Source organism: Arvicanthis niloticus, chromosome 29, assembly GCF_011762505.2.
Source record: "Arvicanthis niloticus isolate mArvNil1 chromosome 29, mArvNil1.pat.X, whole genome shotgun sequence".
NCBI classification, from domain to species: Eukaryota; Metazoa; Chordata; class Mammalia; order Rodentia; family Muridae; genus Arvicanthis; species Arvicanthis niloticus.
Genome location: NC_133437.1, coordinates 19439990 through 19454057, shown reverse-complemented (window position 1 = coordinate 19454057; position 14068 = coordinate 19439990). Strand labels below are relative to the sequence as shown.

The following is a 14068-nucleotide window of genomic DNA, read 5'->3' as shown; positions in this document are numbered from 1 at the left end:
TCCAAGGCCAATTTGTGTTGCCACCTGAATCTGCACTTCAGTACATTATCGTCAGGAAGTTAGTCTTATCAGGTTGGCCTTGAACTCAAACCTCTAAGTGTGGAGTTTACAAGTTTTTAAGAGTCTTGTAGTTTTAGCTCCCAAATTTAGCATTTTTATTCCTTATTTGATTAGATTTCCGTAAGTTTCATATTATGTATTTTGATCATATTCTTCCCCCCTCAAGCTCTTCCTGGACCCACCCTGTTTCTTTATCCACCCAACTTTGTTCCTTCCCTCTCTCCTCATCCAGGCCAGTTTCTACTGTCCACATCTTCACGGATGAGTGCTCCATCACTGGAGCATGGTTGGCTTGCCACGGACTATACACCTAGAGAAATGTCTTTTTCCAGCAGTAACAGTTGCGAATAGTTCCAAGGCTAGGAGTGAGATTTCATGCCTTACTTCCCTCTCTGTGCTGACATTTGATCTGGTTCGTGCACGCATAGGTCTTGTGCATACTGTTCCAATTGCTGTGAGTCCATATGTGTCACCTTTCTGCTGTGTCCAAAGGAGCTGTTTCCTTGGAGTCACCCAACTGTCACATTATTACATAGTCACTTTAAAGTTCTAGTCCAGTGAGGCACTTTTGTTTCAAGACTCCACAGCGGGTGCATGTATGTGTGGAAGTGTGAGTTGTGTATGTGTATATGTAACGATATGTGAGTGTGAATGTCTGTGTATGAGTTGTGTGTGTGTGAGTGTGAATGTATGTGTGTATGAGTTGTATGTATGTGAGTGTGTGTGTGTGAATGTGTGTGTATGTGTGTATGTGTTGTGTGTGTATGTATGTGTGTATGAGTTGTGTGTGTGTGAGTGTGAATGTATGTGTATGTGTGTATGAGTTGTGTATGATGTAAGTGTGACTGTGAATGTATGTGTATGTATGCATGAGTTGTGTGTATGTGAATGTATGTGTATGTGTGTATGAGTTGTGTGTGAATGTATGTGTGTATGAGTTGTGTGTGTGTGAGTGTGAATGTATGTATATGTGTATATGAGTTGTGTGTGTGTGAGTGTGTTCATGTTTAAGGCAACGTTTATGCTGGTATTGTATAAGAATATCCTCTTAGCCAAACAATTGTAATCTTGGGGCGTTTGGCTGTGCCCACTTACAAAAGATCATTCCAACTGGGCTTGTTGACCATCTACATGGCCTTCTAAGTCACAGGACCCTTCCCTGTCAGCTCCTACTACCTGTTCTATGCAAACTCTGTCCTAACTACACTTGGCCTTGGGGAGTGGCTAGAATATAGAGACTGGGGAACACTAGGAGGATGTAGGCTTTTATTTGCATGTACCCCACAGGTAAAGACTTTCTAGTGTGAGCTTTTGCAGGGGAGCACCCCCATATCCCAGTAAATGACCCCTCACTTATGATCTGTCAGTAAGCCCTATAAGCCCATTGGTTCCTGCAGAGTAAACGTTGGTGGAATTGTAGCTTGGTTGCTCACTGGGACCTGTGGAGGAGGGGTAGGCATTGCTTAGGACTCCCTGGGAAGGACCATTTGTAACAGCTGGTGATGTAAACAGGACTAGACTCACCGACATGAAAGCTTTGAGACCTCAGCGAGAGCTGCATCGTGCCCCAGCAGTGGCCATATTTCTTTGTCAAAAGCTTATGTTGCGTTTTTATAACTTCTAAAAATGGGTGACTCAATGCTTAGAGAAAGCAAGTAATTAGCTCCACCAGGTGGGAGTTCAGGTCAATGGTAAACAGACAAGAAGTGTTGAAACTTTTCATATCTAAAGACACAAACACAAGAGCAACCTAGAGAAACAAGGCATGCAGAGTTCAAAGCTGTTGCTACTGAGTTATCCCCACATGGTGGCTAGTATTACAGAAATCATTTTTATCTGCTTTTTGTCTATACACTGGCCCAAATGTATACTACCTCTTCTCCTCCCAATCTCCTCCCTTTCCCCCAACCCCAACCCAACCCCAGGCCTCTTTTAACAAAATCTTATTGTCCTTAAAAAACCACAGTGGACTTGTCTTCCTGGGTTTAAATCATTTATAGTAAGAAAAAAAAATGCTCTGTTGAGAATGCATTGCTGTTAAATATATATATATATATATATATATATATATATATATATATATATATATATATAATCGTACTGACTTCTGTGAATAAACCAGTCCTCTGTAGACTTCCAGAGCTCAGAAAGAGTGATTGGAGACACCCCAAATCACCTTCTTGTCCTTTGTCTGATAGCGTTCTATGGCAATTCTCTGTAGAACGGAGCTTCAGCTTCAAGCACAAGTTGTGTCCCAGAAAAATCAAATATTATAAGTGAGGATTTCTGCTCCAACCACTGCTTTTGTTTATAATATCCTACTTTGGGTATAGAAATGATTTTTTAAAGTGTGATCTCAAATAAGGGGCCGTCTCGTTACTCAGGCCGGAGTTAGGAATGTACCTTCTCTGGTCTTGCAATCTGTGTTCTAGCAGATCGCCCACTCTGATACATGTTAAACTTTGGTTCCCACTGGTTTGGAGAACCCGGAAAGCTTCCTTCCATGTGACTTAATCTATTTCTGTCTATGATATGAGGTATGAAGAAGTTATCAGTCACGCCCCAGCTACTGTTGCCTTGGAGACATTTAATGATACAACACCGGAAGTGCCAGGCTACAGAGCAAATGTCAGATTCCGAGAAGGAAGACGCTTCCTGTTAGAAGGCTTCTAGGACTAGCAGCCAAAGCAAGAGGATTAAGATACAAGATCCACAGGAGGGGTTAATGCAGGGCCCCCAGGCTGAGCTGCCATCTTAGAGCACCTGGAACTGGTAATAAAGTGAAATTCCAAGGGCTTAAAAGCTGCTCTTGCAGCAAAAGTCTCAAAGGTTGACTTTAGCAATCCAAACAGGAAGCAAAAAAACTAACATCCCTGGGTGGGCCTGGTTGTAGGGAAGCCCACAGAAGAAGTCTTGGCAAAAGAGATGACTTTCTTCATCTCACAGGGAGAGGGTGAGCCACGGATTCATTGGTTGACCAGGAGGAGTTCCTGGAGGCTGACCTGCCTATCTGTTCTCTTCTGGTCTTTAAAACAATACTGTTTATTCTTTCTTGTTTGTAAGTTCTTCAGACCTAGCAATAGACACAAAAGACCTTCTTAATATCTTGCCTCATAATTTAGTCCTGTTCTGGGGACAAGTGTCAGCATTGGTATTGAGTGGACACTTTCTGGTCTCTAGACTCAAACATCTGGACTCCACAAAATGCACATCTGGGGGAAGCATCCACTGTATGTCCGGGTGCATTCCTTATAGGGGTTCATAGTGGGTTCAGCACAAGGCATCTGGGTCTCCATCTGTATTGCTCTTCAAGTATTCATCAAATGTTGCCACTTCTAGATCTTTGTAGAGGTCTTTTATAATGCCCCCTTTTCTACTTATTCAAATCCCTTCCCCCTTTGAGGAACCACACCCTATCTATCATCTTGGTGACATCTTCTAGTTCTCTGTACCCAAACTCATCTTTCTTTCTTGAGTTAGGGTTTTAAATCTCATAGCAAGTATGAACACACTTGTGTATACCTACGTGTGTTCTTGCCTGGGCTGTCAGATGTCCTTCTTCATATCTCTCGTGTTGCCCTGGGGTAGTGGTAGGACTTAGCGTCCTAGGTATGCAGATGAGAAAGACGTGAAGGAAGAGTCTATTTGATAATGTTTTCTGATATTCTTATCCTAAATGTCCTCTTCTATGAGAAAATATCTATAGCCATATTTCAGGATTTATCACATCTTATTTATTTATTTATTATTTATTTATTATTTATAGACAGAGTTTTATTGTGAAGCTCTAGCTGGTGTGAAACTCACTGTAGACACCAAGCCAGCCTTGTATTTGCAGCAATTTTCTTGCTTTTGCTCCCTAAGAGCTGGGGTTTTACACATATATCAGCATGCCAGGCCCCGTTGACATGTTTCAACGCTCTTAAATACCTTCACCACTCCCAAAGAATTTATTGTTCATCTTTCTGATCTTCCACCCCAATGGTCTAAATTCATGGAAATTGAGATATTTTTTTTCCTTCTTATTTTCTGATGCAGAGTTATCATGTAACACATAGTAGGATCTCAGTATTGGCTGCATGAATAGATTGTGGTATGCTTTGGAGTAAATGGTGTACCTGTCAAAGTGTGTGCATCCTGGCAGGGGAGGGCCTGTTTAGAACCCTAGGCTTGTTTGCTTGCTTGTTTTCAAACAGCGTCTCACTCAGTAGCCCAGGATGGCCTGAAACTTACTGTGTAGCATTGGCTGGCCTTGAGTTTAAACCAGTTCTCCTGCCTCAGTGTTGAGATTAAGCAACAACATCTGATGTGCTGATTAGTTTTCTGCCAACCTGTCATATGTTCAAGTGATCTGGAGAGAGGGAACCCAATTGAGAAAGTGCCTTCATCAGACTAGCTTGTAGGCAAGTCTGTGGGAAATTCTCTTGATTAATGATTGATGTTAAATGGTCCAGCCTATTTACTTGTGGGTGGTGTCATCCTTGGCAGGTCGTTTAAGAATTGTTTAAGAAAGCAGGCTGAGCAAGCTATGTGGAGTAAGTCAGTAGGTGGTGTTCCCCCATGGCCTCTGCTTCAGTTCTTAGCTCCAGGGTCTTGCCCTGACTTCTCTTAATAACTGACAGTGATGGAGGCCAGTAAGATGAAATAAGTCCTTTCCTCTCCAAGTTGGTTTTGTTGTGAATGTTTGACACAACAGACAACAAACTAGGACAGTCAAACAAACCTGGACTGTAAACCTTCCTCATGAGGCATTTAGGAAATCTTACACTTACATGAATTGCACATACACAAATATGCGCTGCATCTTGCTTTGTGTATTGTGCTCACCGATAACATTTTTATGTAAATCAAAAATATACATCTTGGTTGAGCATGTCTAAAAATCTCAAATGCTATATATGAATATTAAAGGAGCCATATTTAATGGAAGCCAACACTCCATCACTTGGCAAACATCTTTAGCTAGACAATAAGTAGATTTGTTTTCTCAGTGTAGATTGCCACACAGGGTAGTTCTGTATAGGAGGCAGAACAATATAGGAAACTTCTATACAGAAAGGCAATCTCAGCACCCGGCACTTTATGTGTCCTTCCTCTTTGTTTTTATCGTCCCTGGCTCAGGAGTCACTGTCTAGTTGTCCAGTGTGTTCATGGATTCCAGTTCCATCAAGGTTAGACGTGCCTCTGTCCCTTTGCACATACTGATCTCTCTGATTTGTAAGCCTCTAGTCAGGGTCTAGCTAGCAGTCTTCTTTCTCTTGCAAGCCTTTTTCAATTGTAACGACCAGAAAAGAAAGACAGTACTATTCATTTTGTTGCTCTTGTACCTTATGTATTATATGCTGTGTTGTTTCTCGAAAGTCTGACTTTCCCGGCTACGGTGGAAACTCCTTTGTGGAGTGGGCTCTACCCTGAGTTTCATTTGAATATCCTTTTATGTCTTTGGACATTCTTGTGAAATGTATTTACAAGACATTTGGAAATGGATTTTCCATCCTTCATCGTCTGATTGCTTGGGTCCAAGAGGAACTGGAGACAAAGAGCAATGGGATTATAGAATTCTTCCTGGGAGCTGATCCAGCCTTTCCTTGTGATATTCTTGTTCATGAGAAGGACAGATCCCTGCTGTACTATGTGGATGAGGGTCTGGTACTCGCTGATCTGCAAGGTTGGTGATGTTGATCTAAGGGAGTCAGAGATATTAGCTGACTTTCCTCCTGCATCATCTTTGTTTTCATTTTCTACAATTGGCGAGAAAAAACTGTCCTATGGGCCAAATCCTTTCCTTAAATTCATTTGGTCTCTGGAAAAAAAATCTAAAAAATGATGCAAGCATAATTAAAAATACAAGTTATTTTTTTTTTCTCTTTAAAAAGCTGCATCTATAAATGCACTAGCCAGGAATATTCCACCCTAAAAATGTCTATGTCTTTCTTTGTCTCTCACTCTCTGCATATTTTTGTGGGTCCAGTTCTGTGTTTCCCCTGTAAGTATGTATCCATTACTTTTTCCATCTCTTTTCACATTCCTTGGGTTCTTCTCCTGCCATCTCTCTCCTGGTTTGATGGAAAAATTTGCCAATGAAAGCCTATAAAGCCTACAAATGATAAATTGATATTTTTTTTTTATAAAAAGAAGACAATTAGGTAACATTATACTAACTCATTTAGACTGTACTAACACACGTTTTAGATCACATTTGGCATTCACTTATGAACCTCAATAATTACATATAGTTTTCCATATTTGTAATTGATATGCATATATTACATTGCTTTCTAATTTACATTTCATTTAAACAGTTTGCTGGGCTGCTCCTCAAGAGTTTGATGTATGGAGTTTTTTTCACACTTCATTGCCATAACTAGCCTTGACATAACAATCCATACAGATGATTTTATTTCTAAAAGGAGGATTTTCAAGTCAAACACATTCATTGACTTTAAAAACTAAAATCATAGAACATGAAATTTCCTACTTAGAACAATTGCTTCTTTAATTTTGAGCTGTGACAGTTCAGAGATGCAAAGGCAAAAAAAAAAAAAAAAAAAAAAATCATTCTTTCATTCAACAGATATTCCAGCCCTGTCTTAGGGTTTTACTGCTGTGAACAGACACCATGACCGAGGCAACTCTTATAAGGAAAACATTAAATAGGGGCTGACTTATAGGTTCAGACGTTCAGTTTATTATCATCAAGGCAGGAGCATGGCAGCATCCAGGCAGGCATGGTGCAGGAGGACCTGAGAATTCTACATCTTCATTTGGAGGCCACTAGGAGATGACTTACTCTTTTGAATGGGGTGGAGCTTCAAAGCCCACCCCCACAATAACATACTTCCTCCAACAAGGCCACACCTACTCCAACAAGGCCACACCCACTCCAACAAGGCCACACCTCCAAATAGTACCACTCCCTGGGCCAAGCATATACAAACTACCTCAAGTGCCTAGCTGACTATATGTTAGCTACTGGTACAACAAAGGTATGGGATCAAAAAATAAATAAGAAACTAGAAAAATCCTGCCTATGGAGAACCTAGATTCTTGTGAGAGAAGATAGACAGTAAATATTACAAGCGGGCTTATTGTCTAGTAAAAATGGAAGGTGCCATACACTATGAAACAAGAGAAATTCCAGGCCAAGGGGATTCAGGAGGGACACAGACAAATGAACGAAGGCTGATTCAAGTTTGAAATAGGAGTTGAGGATGGAAACGTGGAGTAGGGGACGTCGCAAAAGAGACTTAAGGAAGGGAGGAGGGTTAGCCATGCAATTGTGGAGGTGGGTGCCTGGGTGGCCGAGGGCCCAGCTCCCGATGAATGCTAGGTCTTCTGGGGAAACAGCATGAAGCCCGGGTGGTAGTTTTAGGACAGAAGAGAGCCAAGTTGAGTCCTCTTCCCAGTGTTTCTAGGTTCTTGTCTCCATCAAGGAAAGAATTTGAAGCAAAGACAAATGAAGACATGGGAGGGACTTTATTGTAGGCAAAGACGCTGTGCTCAAAGGGTGAGTAGAAGCAGACAGTCGTAGCACAGTGCTAATGTGGATAGTTACGTTGATGGTCAAACTGATGGAAGGGTGGGTTGTCATAGTGAAGGTGAGGGGAAGGCCAGGCATTCTAGGCATGGGTGTGAACTCCCCACAGCACCGTTTACACTCTTTTTGTACTCCTATGAGATAGTCCTAATGTTGTGACATCAGAGACGTGGTGGGTAGGCATGCTTACAGGTTGTAGCATGTAGGTATTATCATGAAGCAAAGGACATTTTTGTAGTCATCTACCTCAGCAATGTTGGGCCCAGCTGGTTTGGGGAGTCTTGTGTCTTTACTGGGTCTAGGGTCTAGTATCCTGCTCTAGTAAGCTCCGAGATCACCAGTGTCAAGCCACCATGAGTTTGCCTCTTTCCTCTGCCATGTCTATTTAACCAACTTTAGTGGAAGCAGGTAGAGAGATGGTGAGAGCCCAGCCTGTGGTAGGGAGTGGTCTCATTGTGTGGGTTCCATAGACCTGTATAAGGGCGGCAGCCATTACTCTTGTATGGTCCCACAAAGATGGGTGAGGGCAGCTGAGACACTAGATTTATTGTCTTAGAAATAGCAGGTGCAGGATCAGCCCTCAACACCTGCAATGTAGAATTACTGTATTTCTGACAAATTCTTCCCAGTGATTCTGATGTGCCCTTGGGGATTGGTACTGTTCTTTCGGCTTAAAAACAAGGTCCATGATTTTAAATTAAAAATTATCTTTTAAGAGGAAGAAGACTTTCTTAGCATCCCAAATGTCTGTGATTTGGAGAGGTCAGAAAAGCAAATCCCAGAAGTTATATGACTTCCCCAAGGTTACACAGAGTCAGGTTTCAGAATAATCCTTCCAGATGAGTTCAGTGAACCTTCTCCGGTTGCCTAATAAATGGTGTCATTTGACCTCCATGAGGAACACGGTTTGAACCCAGAAGTTCTGTAAGGTTGATCATGTGATTAAATGTTTGGTTATTTAAAGCTCAATCAGGTGACAATGGTTGTTTTAACCTTTGTGGTTAAAAAGGATTCAAAATGTATTAATCACATTTTCTGCTCCTTGAGAGGAATTCTGGGAGATTCATCCCATTTTAGAATTGGAATGGACCTTCATTCTTCAAGATCCTGCAGTGCTCTGGGTCATAATTTTGCAGTAAGTGCTTACTTAATATCATTATAAAACATAGAAGCCACTCTGCTGACCTTGGACATTAGATAAGTTTTTTGTTTCTTTTTAAGTACATTTAAAAAAAAAATCAGCTTTCTTTCTATTTGCTTCTTGGACATTGTTGCTAAATTTTTCTCACTTTAATTAATTTATTTTTATAATGTTGGGTTTCCTGACCTTATTTTATAACTTGGGCATAAATGATAGCTGCAGCATCTGAGAGTGAGAAGACTGTCGTTACCCCGGGTGGCACCCGTGTCCTTGCTAGGAAGTCAATTCAGAGATGTCTTCCTGAGGCCAGTACTCAGGGCTCAGGACTAAGCTAGGGAAATGATTTCAGAGTCCCACCCTTCTCCATTTATATACTCCTGTAAGTTTCAGTGATTAGCTCAGATCCATCCTTGTCATGGGGGCAGGTGACACATTCCCACTGAGAACGCTTGGAGATTATAGAGACAGATTTCCCCCCTTTTACCTAGCCAGACTTGGAGGTGGAAGTTGTGTCTGCTTTGAAAATGGAATATAAAAATGGATATCTCAAGTACTTTCCCTTCTGCCTCCTATCCCATGGAGAAGTCACATTCAACCAACATGAAATGTTCAATTAACCCACTAAAGCTGTCTGGTCCTACTCACTAGCTACATTGAGGTCATCCCTCTCAGGGCTTAGTCATTTTTAAAAATGTATAAGTTCAACCTAAATTTGTTTCTGGATGTCTGTGCAGCCATGATTCATCTCCTAATCTCCCCACCAAAAGAAAGGGTATAATTTGTGTCTTTATCATAGTTTAGCTTCTGAAGCAGCACCGGGCCTTTTTTCTTCAATGGGTGGTTCCATTGAGTAACTCCTTGAGGCTACCCGGAGCATGGCTGTGGCTGAGAATTATGTGGATGCTCAGTTTCCTGATGGATGATTCCTGAGACGGTTGTGTAGGAACTACTTGAATGATTAAATTTGTATCTGGAGTTGAGATGGAGATTTTGGAGGGAGGGTTTCTTGTAATTTAGCTCTGATATAATTTATAGGTTTAAGTAAATGATCACTCCTGGATATCGTGGCATCTTAACTGTATGAGGCCCAATCACTGTGCAAGGCTACTGTGGGGAAAGCGGCCATGTGCCGATAGAAGGGTTCTGAGTTATTCCTTCCCTGCTGGGCTGTACGGGAGTGCCCCTCATCCAAAATCACTGACACAGTTGGTATGGACGACCAGTCTACGTGGATGTATAAAGGTCCCTCCTTCAGGACCTTCAGGACCTCTCTGAAGCACCATCCTAGCATCAGAATCCTGCCTGCAGGATGCCCATGGCTAGTCAGCTCTCTCTTAGCTCAGACTTCACTTGCCCTCCCTCCCTTTTATGTCTTTCTCAAAATGTTGCTTCCAAGACACCTAATAAACTGCTTACTTGCCAAACACTACCTCAATGTTTGTTTGTTGGGGAGCCCAGCCCACTCAGAAATCCTTTGAGCTATTTGCCTGCCCATTAGGAAACCCAACATGGATTTCCCCTAGATTAACTGGAGATGGACATTTTTGGTGTCACTAAAGTGAAGAAAAAAGTTGCAGCTAACCTGGGATGCAAAGGAAAACAGAATAAGCTTCATTTTGTTTCCTTCTCTCGGTCTGAACTTGGGATGTGGTGGCGTTTCATTTTGGAGATCGGATTCTCACCCTGGAGGCCAAGGTGGCCTCCATGGAGATGGGCCTCAGCCTTCTAATTTTTCGAACTGTAGATGTAGACTACCATCCCCAGCATGAATTTCAGAGGTGGAGGGATGTATCTATTTTGTTTCGATTTGGCAGTCAGTCAGACATCTTCCTCCGACAACTCTGAGTTGATGGTGGGGGCGGGAGAGGAGGAGACTAATAACGCAGTTTTGAATTGGATACTTCTTCGTATTTTGCGTTGAAGTTTGCCCTTATAGAACTCTAAGTGAAGTCTTTGCTCAGACCATCTCACTTTGTCCCTTGGGCCACTGTGGTTGTGGCAGAAATTACTGAAGGAGACCTTAAGTAGGCAAGTGGTGCCTGGGGACCCGGGACATGGATTTCCACTTCACAGTCACACAGCGGAGTTGCTTCTCTGGCAGTGTGGCCCTGGCTGAGGGGACCCTGGGAAGCCATTTTGGAATGCCTAATCCAGGAGGAAGAAGGAAAGCTGGAGGCTGGGTGAACGTGATGCCCAGAGAAGAACTGAAGACTTGGGGAGAGAAAACAAAATAAAACAAAAAAACAACAAAACAAACAAGTGAACAGAAAACCACAGGCAGTCTTTTCTTGGATCTTCCATGGAAATGAGGGTTGGATTCCCCTGAAAGGATAGCCCATCTCACTTCTGAAGGATTTGCACACAGGGAATGGGTTTTGTTTTGTTTTTTTTTTTCCACCAAAGGTTGGGCCACCACCCAGCTGAATTCTAGAATTAGCATGTGGGAAAGGTGAATGCTAACGGAATTGGGTCTCAACTCCTCACGTGTGTTGACAACCCAGTGAGTGGGCTAGGTGGGCCTGAGCTATGTGCTCCCTGCTGTTTGGATAGGGCATTCTGGGGACAACTCAGGGATATGTTGAAAACATGTTTTTGAGAAGAGACTTACCCCGAAGGTCTACCCAGCTATTCTTGGCCTGGAACAGGGCTAGTGCAGACTAGGGGGAGAGGGGCTAGAGCACTAGGGGGCTCTGTGGCCATGGAGCTCCCCAAGGGATGAGGCCTCTGGGCAGCCAAGAACTGGGGAGGGCACCGGAGGCGTGCTGCCAGGCACTGCGCGGCAGGGAGAAGAGTGCAGTGGGGTGGCCCTTGGGGACCCCGAGGAAGATGGAGACTAGGAGAGGACGTGCAAGGGCTGAAAGTGGGAAGACTGAGCCGGCCGGGGGGCGGACACCCTGACCGGAGTGTGGGGAGCTAGGCGGCGCGGGCCGAGGCGCGGGCGGAGCAGAGGGCGGAGGCGCGGGGCGCGCGTTTGGGGCGCTGCGGCGGGGAGGGTGGCGGCCGCTGGGGCGCGCGGGCCGTGTGTGCGCGCTCTGCCGCTCCGGGAGGAAGATGGCCCGGGAGGGAAAGTTGGGGTGACGCGTGCTGCCCCCAGACGCTCGCCAGGGGGCAAGGAGGCGAGCCCGACAGAGCGGTGGCCACTCAGACTGGGGGGCGCGCAGTCTGGGCACCACCGTCACCACGCCCGCCCCCTCACTGCAGGTGGCCGTGGGAGCTTTGAGTCCCGGTGGCCCGGGGGCGCGGGCGGGCGCGCGCGGGGGAGCCCGGCTGAGGGATGGGCTGCGCCCCCAGCATCCATGTCTCGCAGAGCGGTGTGATCTACTGCCGGGACTCGGATGAGTCCAACTCGCCCCGCCAGACCAGCAGCGTGTCGCAGGGCCCCACGGCGCCCCTGCACGGCCTCTTCGTGCAGACCGACGCCGCCGACGCCATGCCCCCGAGCCGCGCGGCGGGACCCCCGGGCGCTGTCCGAGTCCGCAGGTCCCGGGCTGAGCTGGGCAGTGGCAGCAGCACGGGGTCCTCGGGGCCCGCCACGACCACCTGCCGGGGCCGGAGGCGTCACTGCTGCAGCAGTGCCGAGGCCGAGACTCAGACTAGCTACACCAGTGTCAAGGTAAATGCTGGCTGTTGGGGGGTTATCCGTCGGGTCTGCCCTAGGTGGGGGGCTATGGCGGGAGTTGGGCGATCGATTGAGGGAGGGTGTTGCTAAGGCGGAGTTTACTGTTCGGGTTTTTTTCTTTTTTCTTTCTTTCTTTTTCTTTTTTTTTTTTTTTTTTTTTTTTCTTTTTTTGCCGGTGGTGAGGGCCCAGGGAATTGGAGATGAAAAAGATCCTGGAGGCTGCAGGGGAACAAACCTAGCTGGTCCTGGGGTGGGGACAGGTGCAGAGTGCGGCGCAGCGGAAGGCAGTTGGGGCGGCCTGTTTCTTGTTGAGGGAGAGCAGCCTGTGGCCCAATGGATGCAGCTGGAGGGATGGGTATGCATCACCAAGAGCATGCGAGTTCCTCTGAATGAAATCTGAGCGCTGAGCTGGATCTGTATGTGGTACTGCCCCAGCACCAGGATGTTTAGAGCGTCTCAGGTTCAGATTTTTACCTGTAAGTCAGCCAGGCTGGATGGAGTTCTTTGCACAGCGGCCCAGTGCAGGGATTTGTGAATGAACCAAGCTGTTTACGGTTGAAGAGCTATATAGAAAAGGACTAGGGAGAGCCAAGTGGAACCTGTTGTTTCTATAGTGTTTCTTTGGGATGACTGTATCCTGGACATTATTGAGAGAACCCAGCCAGCGTTTGGAATGTCAGCAGTTCAGGGCAGCTGCCTCAGGATGGTGATTCTGCATACATGTCTTCCGGGGTAGGGGCGGGGGAGGTGGGATTGTGAAGATGTGTGGAAGATGGTTAAGGCAGTCTCTAAATAGTTCTTGATGAAAATCTATTCCAAGAGTGCTCATCAATATGTTTTCAAAGTACGATTACATCCAAGAGGATCTCACTGTGTCAGATGAATTGCTTTATAGCAAACCCAAGAGCACATCTCATTGTGCAGAGGAAAAACACGTCTCTAAACTCTTAACGTTAGATAGACACAGCTCTTATGCAGTCAGTAGATTACCGGGGACCATTCCTTGATTCCTTGACAAAGACACGATTGTACGTCTAGTAGTAAAAATACACTCAACAGCTGGCCCAGTGTGAATGAGGAAGGCTCTGGGTCTTCCCTGGACGAAGTGCAGCCACACTGGAGGAACAGGAGGGATAGTGGGCTTGCCTTTCGATGAACTTCATTTTTGTAAAATGGAATGCCATTTTTCTACATAACACTTAACCAGTGTTTCTTAATGGCTGTGATGTTTCCCTAGTAATAATTGTGACTACCATTAACATAAAAATACCATTTAATACATCCCTATTGTGTATCAGGAATGAGTTTATTTTCTTACTTTTGAGTATTAACAGTTCATCTAAAGAGTAGAGACCTGGCTGGATTCAATTAAATGTTTGTTACATGTGGTGGCACCAAACTTGCTTTTGTTCGCTGCTTTCGGGGGTTTCCTGCCAGCAGCAACATAAAGTTACCATTAGGAGAGATTTTAAGGTGCTAAGGAGGCTATATTTAGCAACATCTTTAACTTGGGGTTTTGAAAGGGGATTTGAAGGCCTGAAGCAGTAGTCAAGATTAGTGACTGCTCATGAACTCTGTGGGATTTCATTTTGGTTGCTCAAGAGAAACTTATGTATCTTTTTTTTCTTTCACAGTAGCAAGGAACTCATTTTTAAATACCCGGCAGCCCCAGCTACTTGGTGTTTGTTTAGTGAACGGAAAAAAAAAATAA

General features: G+C 44.7%; 1 protein-coding gene across 14 annotated transcripts in view; it reads left to right on the top strand.

Annotated features, from left to right (window-relative positions):
* Pde8b (phosphodiesterase 8B) overlaps window positions 1–14068 on the top strand; it is a 224974-nt gene that overhangs the window by 16899 nt on the left and 194007 nt on the right. For 7 of the 14 annotated variants that reach the window (XM_076927188.1, XM_076927183.1, XM_076927178.1 and 4 more), the window contains exon 1: window positions 11724–12351. The exons of 2 other annotated variants lie outside the window; for them this stretch is intronic. In XM_076927188.1, the coding sequence (XP_076783303.1) occupies window positions 12013–12351 (339 nt within the window). In that variant the 5' untranslated portion in view covers window positions 11724–12012. Of the gene's footprint in view, window positions 1–11721; window positions 12352–14068 lie in introns of those variants that run through there. 5 more of the 14 variants (XM_076927176.1, XM_076927184.1, XM_076927179.1 and 2 more) reach the window with 2 other exon arrangements.